The 20,417-nt window shown below is 49.2% G+C and overlaps 1 protein-coding gene across 2 annotated transcripts in view; it reads right to left on the bottom strand.

Annotated features, from left to right (window-relative positions):
* The window catches only part of CCDC82 (coiled-coil domain containing 82), a 178,644-nt gene that overhangs the window by 21,123 nt on the left and 137,104 nt on the right, over positions 1-20,417 (bottom strand). For both annotated transcript variants that reach the window (XM_063951491.1, XM_063951492.1), the window contains exon 6: positions 7,741-7,911. In XM_063951491.1, the coding sequence (XP_063807561.1) occupies positions 7,741-7,911 (171 nt within the window). The remainder of the gene's footprint in view (positions 1-7,740; positions 7,912-20,417) is intronic.

Consider the following 20,417-nt stretch of genomic DNA (forward strand, 5'->3'; position numbering starts at 1 on the left):
TTCTGATAGAAACTTTTAGGCGCCTCTAATAGTTTTAAAATGGCCGCCACTATATATTTAATATATATATACATAATCACTAAAGTGGTCACTCTGCCCCCTTTTACGGCTGCCCCAGCCCGTTGTTACTGCCAAGAAGAAACTTCTATACATTCTGCCCCTTTGCTGTCCCCCAGTGCTGCCTGGCCGCGGGAGGTCTATAAAAGGGGAGCGGCGGAGGAGCTTGTTGCTAGCCTGCCAGGGATTAAGGTATAAGGCAGCCGCGTATGAGAAGCTGCTGCTGCTGTGTTTCCCCCGTCAGTTTTTCCAGCCCCCCGCGCCCTCGTACTAGCGCCGACGGCGGGAGGCGTGTGGGGAATACAGCCCGAGTCCCGGCGGGTGCAGGGGAAGCTGCGGCTGCTAGCCGCGAGAGATTTCAGCGGGAGGCGGGAGGGGACGCGCTTTTGTAACAGCCCGCCGTGTGTTTAAGCGGCGGCGTTATACGGTGCCGTTGACAGCTGCAGCGTGTCTCCCTCAGCCCTCCGTTTGTAGTGGCAGGAGGGGCGGACGGGGGAGCTGACATGAAACGGGATCTAAACACTGATCCCTTGTATAGCTGGCCAGGGAGTGTGTCACAGCGCCAGTGGAAGGAGGGGGGCGGTGGGGAAAGCTGCGCTGCTGAGTCCCAGGGCTTAGTTACTGTATGCCCTGTATCTAAAGTTTAACTATAACTAGGGCCCTTTACAACCAGTACTCACTGCTGACTCTGTGCTCCGGATTTTCTGAGGAGCACAGTAGGGATCATTGTCTCTCTATTCTTAAGACTTTCGTCCCACTTTACATTAGGTTAACTCAGTCTCAGTATTGAAATGGAGCAGGAGCTCCTTCTGTGCCTGATACCTCCTTGGCACAATTTTTCAAACTGAGGGATGAGGGATGTGAAGGGGGAGGAGCCGGCTGTGCAGACAATGCAAATTTTTAGATTGTGCCACACCTCCGGTTGCAAGCTTCACACCCCTACTGTATATGACTCCAGTGTCCCCTAGTGGATGAAAGAGAAAACCCTGAAATTAATGAGGGAGTGGGTCCTAGAATGGTGTTTTAATGTGATGCAGTCTGTCGGTCTCTTTTGTTAATTCCAGAAATAAGCTGGGGAGTTAAGAAGCCAATTAATAAAGGAAAGTCATATTCTGCATACTCTCTTCATACATTAAATAATAAGAATTTACTCACCGGTAATTCTATTTCTCGTAGTCCGTAGTGGATGCTGGGAACTCCGTAAGGACCATGGGGAATAGACGGGCTCCGCAGGAGACTGGGCACTCTAAAAGAAAGATTAGGTACTATCTGGTGTGCACTGGCTCCTCCCTCTATGCCCCTCCTCCAGACCTCAGTTAGGGAAACTGTGCCCGGAAGAGCTGACAATACAAGGAAAGGATTTGGAATCCAGGGTAAGACTCATACCAGCCACACCAATCACACCGTACAACTTGTGATAACCATACCCAGTTAACAGTATGAACAACAACTGAGCCTCATTCAACGGATGGCTCATAACAATAACCCTTTTGTTAAGCAATAACTATATACATGTATTGCAGAGAGTCCGCACTTGGGACGGGCGCCCAGCATCCACTACGGACTACGAGAAATAGAATTACCGGTGAGTAAATTCTTATTTTCTCTGACGTCCTAGTGGATGCTGGGAACTCCGTAAGGACCATGGGGATTATACCAAAGCTCCCAAACGGGCGGGAGAGTGCGGATGACTCTGCAGCACCGAATGAGCAAACTCAAGGTCCTCCTCAGCCAGGGTATCAAACTTGTAGAATTTTGCAAATGTGTTTAAACCCGACCAAGTAGCAGCTCGGCAAAGCTGTAAAGCCGAGACCCCTCGGGCAGCCGCCTAAGAAGAGCCCACCTTCCTAGTGGAATGGGCTTTTACTGATTTAGGATGCGGCAGTCCAGCCGCAGAATGTGCCAGCTCAATCGTGCTACAGATCCCGCGAGCAATAGTTTGCTTTGAAGCAGGAGCACCCAGCTTGTTGGGTGCATGCAGGATAAATAGCGAGTCAGTTTTCCTGACTCCAGCCGTCCTGGAAACATAAATTTTCAAAGCCCGGACTACGTCCAGCAACTTGGAATCCTCCAAGTCCAGAGTAGCCGCAGGCACCACAATAGGTTGGTTCAAATGAAACGCTGATACCACCTTTGGGAGAAATTGGGGACGAGTCCTCAATTCTGCCCTGTCCATATGGAAGATCAGATATGGGCTTTTACATGACAAAGCCGCCAATTCTGACACACGCCTAGCTGAAGCTAAGGCCAACAGCATGACCACCTTCCACGTGAGATACTTTAGCTCCACGGTCTTAAGTGGCTCAAACCAGTGTGATTTCAGGAAAGTCAACACAACGTTAAGATCCCAAGGTGCCACTGGAGGCACAAAAGGGGGCTGAATATGCAGCACTCCCTTAACAAACGTCTGAACTTCAGGCAGTGAAGCCAGTTCTTTTTGAAAGAAAATAGATAGGGCCGAAATCTGGACCTTTATGGACCCCAATTTTGGGCCCATAGTCACCCCTGACTGTAGGAAGTGCAGAAATCGACCCAGCTGGAATTCCTCTGTTGGGGCCTTCCTGGCCTCACACCACGCAACATATTTTCGCCAAATGCGGTGATAATGGTTTGCGGTTACTTCTTTCCTGGCTTTTATCAGCGTAGGAATGACTTCCTCCGGAATGCCCTTTTCCTTTAGGATCCGGAATTCAACCGCCATGCCGTCAAACGCAGCCGCGGTAAGTCTTGGAACAGACAGGGTCCTTGCTGGAGCAGGTCCCTTCTTAGAGGTAGAGGCCACGGATCCTCCGTGAGCATCTCTTGAAGTTCCGGTTACCAAGTCTTCTTGGCCAATCCGGAACGATGAGTATAGTTCTTACTCCTCTCTTTCTTACTATCCTCAGTACCTTGGGTATGAGAGGCAGAGGAGGGAACACATAAACCGACTGGTACACCCACGGTGTCACTAGTGCGTCCACAGCTATCGCCTGAGGGTCCCTTGACCTGGCGCAATATTTTTTTAGCTTTTTGTTGAGGCGGGACGCCATCATGTCCACCTGTGGCCGTTCCCAACGATTTACAATCTGTGTGAAGACTTCTTGATGAAGTCCCCACTCTCCCGGGTGGAGGTCGTGCCTGCTGAGGAAGTCTGCTTCCCAGTTGTCCACTCCTGGAATGAACACTGCTGACAGTGCTAGCACGTGATTCTCCGCCCATCGAAGAATCCTTGTGGCTTCTGCCATTGCCATCCTGCTTCTTGTGCCGCCCCGGCGGTTTACATGGGCGACCGCAGTGATGTTGTCTGACTGAATCAGTACTGGTTGGTTTTGAAGCAGGGGCTTTGCTTGACTCAGTTCCAGTATATTTATGTGTAGTGAAGTCTCCAGACTTGACCACTGTCCTTGGAAGTTTCTTCCCTGAGTGACTGCCCCCCATCCTCGGAGGCTTGCATCCGTGGTCACCAGGACCCAGTCCTGTATGCCGAACCTGCGGCCCTCGAGAAGATGAGCACTCTGCAGCCACCACAGCAGAGACACCCTGGCCCTCGGGGACAGGGTGATTAACCGATGCATCTGAAGATGCGATCCGGACCATTTGTCCAACAGATCCCACTAAAAGATCCTTGCATGGAACCTGCCGAAGGGAATTGCTTCGTAAGAAGCCACCATCTTTCCCAGGACTCGCGTGCAGTGATGCACCGACACCTGTTTTGGTTTCAGGAGATCCCTGACCAGAGATGACAATTCCTGGGCCTTCTCCACAGGGAGAAACACCTTCTTCTGTACTGTGTCCAGAATCATTCCCAGGAAAGGCAGACGCGTTGTAGGAATCAGCTGCGACTTTGGGACATTCAGAATCCAGCCGTGCTGTTGCAACACTTCCTGAGAGAGTGCTACGCTGACCAGCAACTGCTCTTTGGACCTCGCCTTTATGAGGAGATCGTCCAAGTACGGGATAATTATAACTCCCTTCCTTCGAAGGAGTATCATCATTTCGGCCATTACCTTGGTAAATATTCTCGGTGCCGTGGAGAGACCAAACGACAACGTCTGGAATTGGTAATTACAGTCCTGTACCACAAACCTGAGGTACTCCTGGTGAGGTGGGTAAATGGGGACATGCAAGTAAGCATCCTTGATGTCCAGCGACACCATAAAATCCCCCTCTTCCAGGCTTGCAATAACCGCCCTGAGCGATTCCATTTTGAACTTGAACTTCTTTATATAAGTGTTCAAGGATTTTAAATTCAGAATGGGTCTCACCGAACCGTCCGGTTTCGGTACCACAAACATTGTGGAATAGTAACCCCTTCCCTGTTGAAGGAGAGGGACCTTGATTATCACCTGCTGGAGGTACAGCTTGTGAATTGCCGCCAGTACTACCTCCCTTTCCCTGGGAGCAGCTGGCAAGGCTGATTTGAAACGGCGAGGGGGAGTCGCCTCGAATTCCAGCTTGTATCCCTGAGATACAATTTGTACAGCCCAGAGATCCACTTGTGAGCGAACCCACTGGTTGCTGAAGTTTCGGAGACGCGCCCCCACCGCACCTGGCTCCGCCAGTGGAGCCCCAACGTCATGCGGTGGACTTAGTGGAAGCAGGGGAGGATTTTTGTTACTGGGAACTGGCTGCCTGGTGCAGCTTCTTTCCTCTACCCCTGCCTCTGGCCAGAAAGGATGCGCCTCTGACCTGCTTGCCTTTCTGAGGCCGAAAGGACTGCATTTGATAACACGGTGCTTTCTTAGGCTGTGAGGGAACCTGAGGTAAAAAAGTCGACTTCCCAGCTGTTGCTGTGGATACGAGGTCTGTGAGACCATCTCCAAACAATTCCTCACCCTTATAAGGCAAAACCTCCATGTGTTTTTTAGAATCAGCATCATCTGTCCACTGCCGAGTCCATAATACTCTCCTGGCAGAAACGGACATTGCATTAATTCTAGATGCCAGCAGGCAAATGTCCCTCTGGGCATCGCGCATATATAAGACGACGTCTTTTATATGTTCTATGGTTAGCAAAATAGTATCCCTGTCGAGGGAATCAATGTTGTCTGACAGGGTATCAGTCCATGCTGCTGCAGCACTACACATCCAGGCTGAAGCAATAGCAGGTCTCAGTAGAGCACCAGAGTGTGTATACACAGACTTCAGGATAGCTTCCTGCTTTCTATCCGCAGGCTCCTTTAGGGCGGCCGTATCCTGAGACGGCAGTGCCACCCTTTTAGATAAGCGTGTGAGCGCCTTGTCCACCCTAGGGGATGTTTCCCAACGTAACCTATCCGTTGGCGGGAAAGGGTACGCCATCAGCAACCTCTTAGAAATCACTAGTTTCTTATCAGGGGAACTCCACGCTTCTTCACACAATTCATTTAATTCATCAGATGGGGGAAAAGTCACTGGCTGCTTTTTCTCCCCAAACATAATACCCCTCTTGGTGGTAACCGGGTTAACGTCAGAAATGTGCAATACATCTTTCATTGCAGTAATCATGCATCGGATGGCCTTTGTAGACTGTACATTTGTCTCATCCTCATCTACACTGGAGTCAGACTCCGTGTCGACATCTGTGTCTACCATCTGAGCCAGAGGGCGTTTATGAGCCCCTGACGGCCTCTGAGTCGCCTGGGCAGGCGCGGGCTGAGACCCCGGCTGTCCCAAGGCTGCTGCGTCATCGAACCTTTTATGTAAGGAGTTGACACTGTCGGTTAAGACCTTCCACATATCCATCCAATCAGGTGTCGGCCCCGTCGGGGGCGACACCACACTTATCTGCCCCTGCTCCGCCTCCACGTAACCCTCCTCATCAAACATGTCGACACAGCCGTACCGACACACCACACACACACAGGGAATGCTCAGACTGAGGACAGGACCCCACAAAGTCCTTTGGGGAGACAGAGAGAGAGTATGCCAGCACACACCACAGCGCTATATAACACAGGGATTTACACTATACAAAGTGATTTACCCAATAGCTGCATAAATATCTTATTTGCGCCTAAATTTATGTGCCCCCCCTCTCTTTTTTACCCTTTTTGTATCAGGATACTGCAGGGGAGAGCCTGGGAGCTGCTTCCAGCAGAGCTGTGCAGGGAAAATGGCGCTGGTGTGCTGAGGAAGAAGGCCCCGCCCCCTCAGCGGCGGGCTTCTGTCCCGCGTTTTATGTACTGTAATGGCGGGGGTTTCTACACATATACAGTGCTAGACTGTATATGTGTGTTTTTGTGCCAAAAGGTATTAAAATTGCTGCCCAGGGCGCCCCCCCCCAGCGCCCTGCACCCTACAGTGACCGGAGTGTGTGGTGTGCAGTGGGAGCAATGGCGCACAGCTGCGGTGCTGTGCGCTACCTTAATGAAGACAGGAGTCTTCAGCCGCCGATTTCATCGTTCTCTTCTGTCTTCTGGCTCTGCAAGGGGGACGGCGGCGCGGCTCCGGGAACGGACGATTGAGGTCAGGCCCTGTGTTCGAACCCTCTGGAGCTAATGGTGTCCAGTAGCCTAAGAAGCACAAGCTAGCTGCAAGCAGGTAGGTTTGCTTCTCTCCCCTCAGTCCCACGTAGCAGTGAGTCTGTTGCCAGCAGATCTCACTGAAAATAAAAAACCTAACAAATACTTTCTTTTCTAGCAAGCTCAGGAGAGCCCACTAGGAGCACCCAGCTCTGGCCGGGCACAGATTCTAACTGAGGTCTGGAGGAGGGGCATAGAGGGAGGAGCCAGTGCACACCAGATAGTACCTAATCTTTCTTTTAGAGTGCCCAATCTCCTGCGGAGCCCGTCTATTCCCCATGGTCCTTACGGAGTTCCCAGCATCCACTAGGACGTCAGAGAAATGAAGGTTATATATTTGAAGGTTTTCTAGTCATTGAAAGAGTCACAATACACTATCACAACAGTTTATGCCCGCCATCTATGTCACAGTTCTGCACCATACCCTTGTCACGGTCAGCGTTATAGGTTGTGCCACTTACTTTAGTATGTTTGCCTGTCAACATGGCTCTCAGGTGTTTGGAGATATTGCCCGCAAGCTGAGACAAAACTTCAGATCCTAGCACTGATTGAATTTACCTGAACATGATAAACCATGGATCTCTGCTCCTTCATACTTTCTAATGGGATCTCATCTAGCAGTCAGTGCTAAGTGATTGCTCTGAGTATCCACATCTGTGCACAGCCTGCAGACTTTAAATGAGATTCTGGCTTACTTAATTGACTTCCTCTTTGTTTGCTCTTCCACTAGAGTAATTGTGCACCGACTTTGCTTGTTTTTAGACTATGCTTCTCTGTCGAAACCTCTAACATTGTTTGTGGACTACGCTTTGCCTTAACCTTGACTGCTATTACCTCTCTTCATAACCTCTGAGCTTTAGATTGGACTACTCTTGCCTAAATCCGTGCCCGCCTCAGCTGTGTACCGATACTGGATTGGGTGACTATGAACAACCTTCTCCAGACACTTCTAGGCAGGTTGGCAACCTACCTTCATTACTTATTAGTGTGGTTGCTCACTTCCTGTTACCATATGTCTGTCTCTGTCATTTCAATATTAAAAAGGTAAACATGTGGCACGTTTTTATAATGACCTGCACTGAATAAATACAATAAGAGCACACTTTACACTAGCAGTACCAGGATCAACTTAATTTCCGCTTGTGATACCATTTGTACAAAAATGATAATGAAAAGTCTTTACCACACATCGGATGGTTACCTGTTTGTCATTTGGCAGAAAGTCGTCATTTTTTAAGGTGTTCTTGTCGTAGGCTTGCCCTGATAAGGTCACCATGAACCTGCAATGTCGGCGTAATTTACAGGCGTCACAGTACTGCCCCGCAGACCCTATGCCATTTACGTCAAGGTGAGGGTAGCAGCTTACCCGCTCCTGCAAGAACGATCAGAAAAATACAATTACGCCAAACCTGAGACTTTCACCATGTGGTCAGCAGAGACATACAATGAGAATTTACCAGCGAATCTGGCCCTGATTCAGAGACAGACGCATTACACACAACATGTGCGTTTTTGGATGCAACATCGGATCGCTCTGTGAAAACATTGATAATCTCCGTAATCCGCAGTTTACACAGGATGGCTGGTGATTTTATTCTGCTGGGGCCTGAAAATCCGCGTCGGAAGACAGAGACCACGGCCAAGGTGTGCCGACAGAACAATCGGGTCTGCATACTGCTATGAATCAGACCCTACTGTATGTCGGGGGTGATATATGAGTTTGACAGTCACTAGGGGCCTAATTCGGCATGGCTCGCTATTCAGAGAAATTGCAAATCGAGCGATTATCAAACGACTGCGCACGTGTAATGTTCACATTGTGCACGCACGAGGGGCAATAGCGACAGAAAATGCGCACAGATCATAAGCGCAATGTTTCCGCAGTGTGACTGACAGGAAGCCGGCGTTTATGGGTGGAAACCTGATGTTTTCTGGGTGTGTCAGAAAAAATGCAGGCGTGCCCAGGCGTATTTGGGGAGGGTCTCTGACATCAGAACAGACCACTTCCAGGCCGCCTCAGCCGTAGATTAGTGGAAGCCTCAGACCTACTTGCATTTGTTCAGACGGCAAAAAATCTTCGATGTTCCGGAAATTGCGTACGGATAGCGATTTGCGATGCATTAGCAAATTTGCACGCAGCGGTTTTTCTTCCTGTCGGGGCGGCGCCTTACTACTCGCAGACAACTGCAATTGAATAGCGATCCATGCTGAATTAGGCCCCATGTTTGATATTCACAATGTCAAAACAAGAATGTCGGCATGGTCTGTATTTTGACACTGTGAATGTTGACAGGGGGCCGGATTCCAACTTGTAAGGAAATGCACAGCTGAAAGGAAGCGGCTGTGCAGCTCAATACACTTAAAAAGCATCTGTATGAGATAAGACGTCTCCTGCATACATCTGCCAGATCCGAGTGCTGCGTCTGAGGACGTAGCCTCAGATCTTCATCGCAACCATTGGGACACAACTTGCAACGGTAGCAGTCCGCGGTCTCTCTGTGTAAACTGGAGATTACTCAGGCTGGCTGTAGGATCCTGACACCCGTGTCCAGGAAGTTTGCATCTGACGGCACAGACCCTGGTACCGTCACGCAAATAAAAATAAGAATTTACTCACCGGTAATTCTATTTCTCGTAGTCCGTAGTGGATGCTGGGAACTCCGTAAGGACCATGGGGAATAGCGGGCTCCGAAGGAGGCTGGGCACTCTAGAAAGATCTTAGACTACCTGGTGTGCACTGGCTCCTCCCACTATGACCCTCCTCCAAGCCTCAGTTAGGATACTGTGCCCGGACGAGCGTACACAATAAGGAAGGATTTTGAATCCCGGGTAAGACTCATACCAGCCACACCAATCACACCGTACAACTCGTGATATGAAACACAGTTAACAGTATGAAACAATAGAGCCTCTCAACAGATGGCTCAACAATAACCCGATTTAGTTAACCATAACTATGTACAAGTATTGCAGATAAACCGCACTTGGGATGGGCGCCCAGCATCCACTACGGACTACGAGAAATAGAATTACCGGTGAGTAAATTCTTATTTTCTCTGACGTCCTAGTGGATGCTGGGACTCCGTAAGGACCATGGGGATTATACCAAAGCCCCCAAACGGGCGGGAGAGTGCGGATGACTCTGCAGCACCGAATGAGAGAACTCCAGGTCCTCCTCAGCCAGGGTATCAAATTTATAGAATTTTGCAAACGTGTTTGCCCCTGACCAAGTAGCAGCTCGGCAAAGTTGTAAAGCCGAGACCCCTCGGGCAGCCGCCCAAGATGAGCCCACCTTCCTTGTGGAATGGGCATTGACAGATTTTGGCTGTGGCAGGCCTGCCACAGTATGTGCAAGCTGAATTGTACTACAAATCCAACGAGCAATAGTCTGCTTAGAAGCAGGAGCACCCAGCTTGTTGGGTGCATACAGGATAAACAGCGAGTCAGATTTTCTGACTCCAGCCGTTCTGGAAACATATATTTTCAGTGCCCTGACAACGTCTAGCAACTTGGAGTCCTCCAAGTCCCTAGTAGCCGCAGGCACCACAATAGGTTGGTTCAAATGAAACGCTGACACCGCCTTTGGGAGAAACTGGGGACGAGTCCTCAATTCTGCCCTATCCATATGGAAAATCAAATAAGGGCTTTTACAAGACAAAGCCGCCAATTCTGATACTCGCCTGGCAGTAGCCAAGGCCAATAACATAACCACCTTCCACGTGAGATATTTCAGATCCACGGTTTTTAGTGATTCAAACCAATGTGATTTTAAGAAACTCAACACCACGTTGAGATCCCAAGGTGCCACAGGGGGCACAAACGGGGGCTGAATATGCAGCACTCCTTTAACAAATGTCTGAACTTCAGGTACTGAAGCTAGTTCTTTTTGAAAGAAAATTGACAGAGCCGAGATCTGTACCTTAATGGAGCCCAGTTTTAGGCCCATATTCACTCCTGCTTGCAGGAAATGCAGAAATCGACCTAGTTGAAATTCCTCCGTTGGGGCCTTTTCGGCCTCACACCATGCAACATACCTCCGCCATATGCGGTGATAATGAGTTGCTGTGACCTCTTTCCTGGCTTTAATAAGCGTAGGAATGACTTTCTCCGGAATGCCCTTTTCCTTCAGAATCCGGCGTTCAACCGCCATGCCGTCAAACGCAGCCGCGGTAAGTCTTGGAACAGACAGGGGCCCTGCTGCAGCAGGTCTTGTCTGAGCGGCAGAGACCACGGGTCCTCTGAGATCATCTCTTGAAGTTCCGGGTACCACGCTCTTCTCGGCCAATCCGGAACGACGAGAATTGTGTTTACTCCTCGCTTTCTTATTATTCTCAATACCTTTGGTATGAGAGGTAGAGGAAGGAACACATAAACTGACCGGTACACCCACGGTGTCACCAGAGCGTCCACAGCTATCGCCTGAGGGTCTCTTGACCTGGCGCAATACTTCTCTAGTTTTTTGTTTAGGCGGGACGCCATCATGTCCACCTGTGGACAACCCCATTGATTTACAATCATTTGGAAGACTTCTGGATGAAGTCCCCACTCTCCCGGGTGGAGGTCGTGCCTGCTGAGAAAGTCTGCTTCCCAGTTGTCCACTCCCGGGATGAACACTGCTGACAGTGCTAGTACATGATTCTCCGCCCATCGGAGAATTTTTGTGGCTTCTGCCATCGCCGTCCTGCTTCTTGTGCCGCCCTGTCGATTCACATGGGCGACTGCCGTGATGTTGTCTGACTGGATCAGCACCGGCTGGTGTAGGAGCAGGGATTTTGCTTGACTTAGGGCATTGTAAATGGCCCTTAGTTCCAGAATATTTATGTGAAGGGCAGTCTCCTGACTTGACCATAGTCCTTCGAAATTTCTTCCCTTTGTGACTGCCCCCCAGCCTCGTAGGCTGGCATCCTTGGTCACCAGGACCCAGTCCTGTATGCCGAATCTGCGGCCCTCCAGAAGATGAGCACTGTGCAGCCACCACAGAAGAGACACCCTGGTTCGTGGAGACAGGGTTATTAAACGATGCATCTGAAGATGCGATCCGGACCACTTGTCCAACAGGTCCCACTGAAAAATTCTGGCATGGAACCTGCCGAATGGAATTGCTTCGTAAGAAGCTACCATCTTTCCCAGGACCCGCGTGCAGTGATGCACCGATACCTGTTTTGGTTTTAGGAGGTCTCTGACTAGAGAAGACAACTCCCTGGCTTTCTCCTCCGGGAGAAATACTTTTTTCTGTGCCGTGTCCAGAATCATTCCCAGGAACATTAGACGTGTCGTGGGGACCAGCTGCGACTTTGGGATATTCAGAATCCAGCCGTGCTGGCTCAGCACTTCCTGAGATAGTGCTACTCCCACTAACAACTGTTCCTTGGATCGTGCCTTTATTAGGAGATCGTCCAAGTATGGGATAATTAAAACTCCCTTTTTTCGAAGGAGTATCATCATTTCCGCCATAACCTTGGTAAATACCCTCGGTGCCGTGGAGAGTCCAAACGGCAGCGTCTGGAATTGGTAATGGCAATCCTGTACCACAAATCTGAGGTACTCCTGGTGAGAATTGTAAATGGGGACATGCAGGTAAGCATCCTTGATGTCCAGGGATACCATGTAATCCCCCTCGTCCAGGCTTGCAATAACCGCCCTGAGCGATTCCATCTTGAACTTGAATTTTTTTATGTATGTGTTCAAGGATTTCAAATTTAAAATGGGTCTCACCGAACCGTCCGGTTTCGGCACCACAAATAGTGTGGAATAGTAACCCCGGCCTTGTTGAAGTAGGGGTACCTTGATTATCACCTGCTGGGAATACAGCTTGTGAATCGCTGCTAGCACCGCCTCCCTGTCTGAGGGAGCAATCGGCAAGGCGGATTTTAGGAAACGGCGGGGTGGAGTCGCCTCGAATTCCAGCCTGTATCCCTGAGATACTATTTGAAGGATCCAGGGATCCACCTGTGAGCGAGCCCACTGATCGCTGAAATTCCTGAGGCGGGCCACCACCGTACCTGGCTCCGCCTGTGGAGCCCCACCGTCATGCGGCGGACTTGGAAGAGGAAGCGGGGGAAGACTTTTGTTCCTGGGAACCTGCTGTTTGCTGCAGCCTTTTTCCCCTGCCTCTGCCTCTTGACAGAAAAGACCCTCCTTTTCCCCGCTTGTTTTTCTGGGGACGAAAGGACTGAACCTGATAAAATGGCGCCTTCTTAGGCTGTGAGGGGACATGGGGTAAAAATGCTGACTTCCCAGACGTTGCTGTGGAAACTAGGTCGGAGAGACCATCCCCAAATAATTCCTCCCCCTTATAAGGCAAAACTTCCATGTGCCTTTTGGAATCTGCATCTCCAGTCCACTGGCGAGTCCATAAGCATCTCCTAGCAGAGATGGATAATGCACTTACTTTAGATGCCAGCCGGCAGATTTCCCTCTGTGCATCTCTCATGTATAAGACTAAGTCTTTGATATGGTCAATTGTTAGCAGGATCGTGTCTCTGTCTAACGTGTCAATATTTTCTGACAGTTTATCTGACCACGCAGCGGCAGCACTGCACATCCATGCTGACGCAATAGCTGGTCTGAGTATAATGCCTGAGTGTGTATATACAGACTTCAGGATCGCCTCCTGCTTTCTATCAGCAGGTTCCTTAAGGGCGGCCGTATCCTGGGACGGTAGTGCCACCTTTTTAGACAAACGTGTGAGCGCTTTATCCACCCTCGGGGGTGTTTCCCAACGTAACCTATCCTCTGGCAGGAAAGGGAACGCCATTAGTAGCTTCTTAGGAATTACCAATTTCTTATCAGGGGAAGCCCACGCTTCTTCACACACTTCATTTAATTCATCTGACGGGGGAAAAACTACAGGTAGTTTTTTCTCCCCAAACATAATACCCTTTTTTGTGGTACCTGGATGTAAATCAGAAATATTTAACACCTCTTTCATTGCCTCAATCATGCAGTGAATGGCCTTAACGGGCATTAAATTTGACTCATCGTCGTCGACACTGGTGTCAGTATCCGTGTCGACATCTACTTGTGCCACCTGAGATAGCGGGCGTTTCAGAGCCCCTGATGACTTTTGAGACACCTGGACAGGCACGAGCTGAAGACTCGGCTGTCCCACAGTCGGCATGTCGTCAAATTTTTTATGTAAGGAGTCTATACGTGCACTCATTTCCTGCCATAATACCATCCACTCAGGTGTCTGACCCCCAGGGGGTGACATCCCTGCTAAAGGCATCTGCTCCCCCTCCACATCATTATCCTCCTCAAACATGTCGACACAGCCGTACCGACACACTCCACACACACAGGGAATGCTCAAACAGAGGACAGGACCCACAAAAGCCCTTTGGGGGGACAGAGTAAGAGTATGCCAGCACACACCAGAGCGCTATATATATATATACAGGGACTAACTGAGTTATGTCCCTAATAGCTGCTTTTCAAATATAATATACTGTATACAGTGCCAATTTTAATGCCCCCCCTCTCTTTTCCCTCTTACTGTACTGTAGAATTGCAGGGAAGAGCCAGGGGAGCTTCCTTCCAGCGGAGCTGTGAGGGAAAAATGGCGCCAGTGTGCTGAGGAGATAGGCTCCGCCCCTTTTTCGCAGCGTATTCTCACGCTTTTTATGGGATTCTGGCAGGGGTATTTACCTCATATATAGCCCCAGGGGCTATATATTGAGGTATTTTAGCCAGCCAAGGTGTTTTTATTGCTGCCTCAGGGCGCCCCCCCCAGCGCCCTGCACCCTCAGTGACCGGAGTGTGAAGTGTGTATGAGGAGCAATGGCGCACAGCTGCAGTGCTGTGCGCTACCTTGGTGAAGACAGGATGTCTTCATGCCGCCGATTTTCCGGACCATCTTCTTGCTTCTGGCTCTGTAAGGGGGACGGCGGCGCGGCTCCGGGACCGAACATCAAGGCTGGGCCTGCGGTCGATCCCTCTGGAGCTAATGGTGTCCAGTAGCCTAAGAAGCCCAATCCGGCTGCAAGCAGGCGAGTTTGCTTCTTCTCCCCTTAGTCCCTCGCTGCAGCGAGCCTGTTGCCAGCAGGTCTCACTGAAAATAACAAATTCTAAGACTATAACTTTCTAAGAGCTCAGGAGAGCCCCTAGTGTGCATCCAACCTCGGCCGGGCACAAAATCTAACTGAGGCTTGGAGGAGGGTCATAGTGGGAGGAGCCAGTGCACACCAGGTAGTCTAAGATCTTTCTAGAGTGCCCAGCCTCCTTCGGAGCCCGCTATTCCCCATGGTCCTTACGGAGTTCCCAGCATCCACTAGGACGTCAGAGAAATGTGGGCAGTACACCTCCGTTGTGAAGAACGGTGCCGGTTACCATCCCTGGTCTGCCCTGTAAATACCGCAACATGACAATAATGCTGCGGATATCACAAGACTTGTTCTGCTCATGTGCCGATTGGGTCTTGTGCCTGGCAGACCCCTAAACATCGGATTTGCACGTCAACCATTGGGGTCTCAATGTAGACATTTGACAGTCCACACTGCCATTATGTCAACATTATAGTATCTTACCCTAACCATCGCCTAACCGCAGACTAACCCTTACCATGATATGTAGACATGTATAATGCTGACATTTGAAACATGTCGGCATTTTGCCAGCGTCGACATATTGCATCTCAACATTCTGAATGAATTACTTCTAACGCTGAGGGCTGGCAGTAGGTGACAAATGAATGACTGCATTCCTATCAGCCGTTCTACCTTCTATACTGCCGCAGTTTCAGGTAAGTAAAGAACATGTATAGTAACAGCGTAGTGTACAGCCAGCTTGGAGGAGAAGCAGACATTGTGACCGTGGAGAGACATTACCGGGGCGACATAGAACTGAACTATATGAATGCGGCTTTGCGTTTGAGAAAACGCCTTCTGGTATGGAGAATAAAGGCACCAAAATAACACCTTATGTAAAACCACCATTCATACACTTTCTCCGTTCAACCATAGTATATTTCATTGTCTAAACTAGCCAATGACAAGACCTTTCCATAGAGAGTAGAATTTTAAGCAGGTTTATTATCCTGAGAAAAAGCAAGGGTTAATATGAACAGTATAGCCTGATAAGTGATGCACACACCCTGCTGTTTCCCCACAAAACAAATGGGCAGTTCAAAGTCTTGTCAATGTCAGTAGGACACAACAAGAAATAGGAGTAAGTGTATAGAAAACCCAACATGCAAGGCAGTGTGCAAATACGTGCATGGTAGTAGCAGCTACTGGTGCAAGGCAGGATCCACAACTCCTAAAGCAAAGTGCAAGACAGAGGTGTCAAGGCAGGCGGCAAACTACAGGACACAACCTAGCTGGGATAGAACAAAAAAGATGAGGGAACAGGAGGGACTGTAAGGCTCAGCCAGGTCACAGAGAGAAGCTGTAACGCCAGACATGCTGGGGTGCAGTTCTGGGTAAATGCTGTGCAAAGCATGGTAACCAATCCGCTTCTGGCTAACTTTATCAAGTACATTCTACAAAAATAAGAATTTACTTACCGATAATTCTATTTCTCGGAGTCCGTAGTGGATGCTGGGGTTCCTGAAAGGACCATGGGGAATAGCGGCTCCGCAGGAGACAGGGCACAAAAAGTAAAGCTTTAGGATCAGGTGGTGTGCACTGGCTCCTCCCCCTATGACCCTCCTCCAAGCCAGTTAGGTACTGTGCCCGGACGAGCGTACACAATAAGGGAGGAATTTTGAATCCCGGGTAAGACTCATACCAGCCACACCAATCACGCCGTACAACTTGTGATCTAAACCCAGTTAACAGTATGATAACAGCGGAGCCTCTGAAAAGATGGCTCACAACAATAATAACCCGATTTTTGTAACTATGTACAAGTATTGCAGATAATCCGCACTTGGGATGGGCGCCCAGCATCCACTACGGACTCCGAGAAATAGAATTATCGGTAAGTAAATTCTTATTTTCTCTATCGTCCTAGTGGATGCTGGGGTTCCTGAAAGGACCATGGGGATTATACCAAAGCTCCCAAACGGGCGGGAGAGTGCGGATGACTCTGCAGCACCGAATGAGAGAACTCCAGGTCCTCTTTTGCCAGGATATCAAATTTGTAGAATTTTACAAACGTGTTCTCCCCTGACCACGCAGCTGCTCGGCAGAGTTGTAATGCCGAGACCTCTCGGGCAGCCGCCCAAGATGAGCCCACCTTCCTTGTGGAATGGGCCTTAACCGATTTAGACTGTGGCAGGCCTGCCTCAGAATGTGCAAGTTGAATTGTGTTACAAATCCAACGAGCAATCGACTGCTTAGAAGCAGGCGCACCCAACTTGTTGGGTGCATACAGTATAAACAGCGAGTCAGATTTTCTGACTCCAGCTGTCCTGGAATATATTTTCAGGGCCCTGACAACTTCTAGCAACTTGGAGTCCTCCAAGTCCCTAGTAGGTGCAAGGCACCACAATAAGCTGGTTCAGGTGAAACACTGACACCACCTTAGGGAGAGAACTGGGGACGAGTCCGCAGCTCTGCCCTGTCCGAATGGACAAACAGATATGGGCTTTTTTGAGAAAAAACCACCAATTTGACACTCGCCTGGTCCAGGCCAGGGCCAAGAGCATGGTCACTTTTTATGTGAGATGCTGCAAATCCACATATTTGACTGGTTTTAAACCAATGTGATTTGAGAAATCCCAGAACTACGTTGAGATCCCACAGTGCCACTGGAGGCACAAAAAAGGGGTTTGTATATGCAATACTCCCTTGACAAACTTCTGGACTTCAGGAACTGAAGCCAATTCTTTCTGGAAGAAAATTTACAGGGCCGAATTTGAACCTTAATGGACCCCAATTTGAGGCCCATAGACACTCCTGTTTGCAGGAAATGCAGGAAACGACCGAGTTGAAATTTCTTTGTGGGGCCTTCCTGGCCTCACACCACGCAACAAATTTTCGCCACACGTGGTGATAATGTTGTGCGGTCACCTCCTTTCTGGCTTTGACCAGGGTAGGAATGACCTCTTCCGGAATGCCTTTTTTCCCTTAGGATCCGGCTTTCCATCGCCATGCCGACAAACGCAGCTGCGGTAAGTCTTGGAACAGACATGGTACTTGCTGAAGCAAGTCCCTTCTTAGCGGCAGAGGCCATAAGACCTCTGTAAGCATCTCTTGAAGTTCCGGGTACCAAGTCCTTCTTGGCCAATCCGGAGCCATGAGTATAGTTCTTACTCCTCTACGTCTTATAATTCTCAGCACCTTAGGTATGAGAAGCAGAGGAGGGAACACATACACCGACTGGTACACCCACGGTGTTACCAGAACGTCCACATCTATTGCCTGAGGGTCCCTTGACCTGGCGCAATACCTGTCCCGTTTTTTGTTCAGACGGGACGCCATCATGTCCACCTTTGGTATTTCCCAACGGTTTACAATCATGTGGAAAAAACTTCTCAATGAAGTTTCCACTCTCCCGGGTGGAGGTCGTGCTGAGGAAGTCTGCTTCCCAGTTTCCATTCCCGGGATGAAAAACTGCTGACAGTGTTATCACATGATTTTCCGCCCAGCGAAAAGTCCTTGCAGTTTCTGCCATTGCCCTCCTGCTTCTTGTGTCGCCCTGTCTGTTTACGTGGGCGACTGCCGTGATGTTTTTCCCACTGGATCAATACCGGCTGACCTTGAAGCAGAGGTCTTGCTAAGCTTAGAGCATTATAAATTTACCCTTAGCTCCAGTATATTTATGTGGAGAAAAGTCTCCATACTTGATCACACTCCCTGGAAATTTTTCCCTTGTGTGACTGCTCCCCAGCCTCTCAGGCTGGGCTCCGTGGTTACCAGCATCCAATCCTGAATGCCGAATCTGCGGCCCTCTAGAAGATGAGCACTCTATAACCACCACAGGAGAGACACCCTTGTCCTTGGATATTGGGTTATCCGCTGATGCATCTGAAGATGCGATCCGGACCATTTGTCCAGCAGATCCCACTGAAAAGTTCTTACGTGAAATCTGCCGAATGGAATTGCTTCGTAGGAAGCCACCATTTTTACCAGGACCCTTGTGCAATGATGCACTGTTTTTAGGAGGTTCCTGACTTGCTCGGATAACTCCCTGGCTTTCTCTTCCGGGAGAAACACCTTTTTCTGGACTGTGTCCAGAATCATCCCTAGGCACAGCAGACGTGTCGTCGGGATCAGCTGCGATTTTGGAATATTTAGAATCCACCCGTGCTGATTGTAGCAGTATCCGAGATAGTGCTACTCCGACCTCCAACTGTTCCCTGGACTATGCCCCTATCAGGAGATCGTCCAAGTAAGGGATAATTAAGACGCCTTTTCTTCGAAGAAGAATCATCAATTCGGCCATTACCTTGGTAAAGACCCCGGGGTGCCGTGGACAATCCAAACGGCAGCGTCTGAAACTGATAGTGACAGTTCTGCACCACGAACCTGAGGTACCCTTAGTGAGAAGGGCAAATTTGGGACATAGAGGTAAGCATCCCTGATGTCCCGGGACACTATATAGTCCCCTTCTTCCTGGTTCGTTATCACTGCTCTGAGTGACTTCATCTTAATTTGAACCTTTGTAAGTGTTCAAAAAAAAATTTTTTTTTTTTTTTTTTTTTTTTTTTAGAATAAGTCTCACCTAGCCTTCTGGCTTCAGTACCACAATATAGTGTGGAATAATACCCCTTTTCTGTAGTAGGAGGGGTAATTTAATTGTCACCTGCTGGGAACACAGCTTGTGAATTTTTTCCCATACTACCTCCTTGTCGGAGGGAGACTTGGTAAAGCAGACTTCAGGAGCCTGCGAAGGGGAAACGTCTCGACATTCCCATCTGTACCCCCGGGATACTACATGTAGGATCCAGGGGTCCTGTACGGTCTCAGCGCCATGCTGAGAACTTGTCAGACGCGGTGGAACGCTTCTGTTCCTGGGAATAGGCTGCCTGTTGCAGTCTTCTTCCCTTTCCTCTATCCCTGGGCAGATATGATCTTATAGGGACGAGAGGACTGAGGCTGAAAAGACGGTGTCTTTTTCTGCAGAGATGTGACTTAGGGTAAAAAACGGTGGATTTTCCAGCAGTTGCCGTGACCACCAGGTCCGATGGACCGACCCCAAACAAGTCCTCTTCCTTTATACGGCCATACTGTGCCGTTTGGAATCTGCATCACCTGACCACTGTCGTGTCCATAACATCTTCTGGCAGTTATGGACATCGCGTTTATTCATGATGCCAGAGTGCAAATATCCCTCTGTGCATCTCGCATATATAGAAATGCTCTATAGTCAATAAAATACTGTCCCTGTCAAGGGTATCAATATTTTTAGTCAGGGAATCCGACCAAGCCACCCTAGCTCTGCACATCCAGGCTGAGGCGATCGCTGGCCGCAGTATAACACCAGTATGTGTGTATATACTTTTTATTATATTTTCCAGCCTTGTCAGCTGGTCCTTGAGGACGGCCCTATCTATAGACGGTACCGCCACTTGTTTTGATAAGCGTGTGAGCGCCTTATCCACCTTAAGGGGTGTTTCCCAACGCGCCCTAACTTCTGGCGGGAAAGGGTATACCGCCCATAATTTTCTATCGGGGGGAACCCACGCATCATCACACACTTTATTTAATTTATCTGATTCAGGAAAAACTATGGTAGTTTTTTCACATCCCACATAATACCCTCTTTTGTGGTACTTGTAGTATCAGAAATACGTAACACCTCCTTCATTGCCTTTAACGTGTGGCCCTAATAAGGAATACGTTTGTTTATTCACCGTCGACACTGGATTCAGTGTCCCTGTCTGTGTCTGTGTCGACCGACTAAAGTAAACGGGCGTTTTAAAAACCCTTGACGGTGTTTTTGAGACGTCTGGACCGTACTAATTGTTTGTCGGCCGTCTCATGTCGTCAACCG

This window comes from Pseudophryne corroboree, chromosome 2 (assembly GCF_028390025.1).
Source record: "Pseudophryne corroboree isolate aPseCor3 chromosome 2, aPseCor3.hap2, whole genome shotgun sequence".
Lineage (NCBI taxonomy): Eukaryota > Metazoa > Chordata > Amphibia > Anura > Myobatrachidae > Pseudophryne > Pseudophryne corroboree.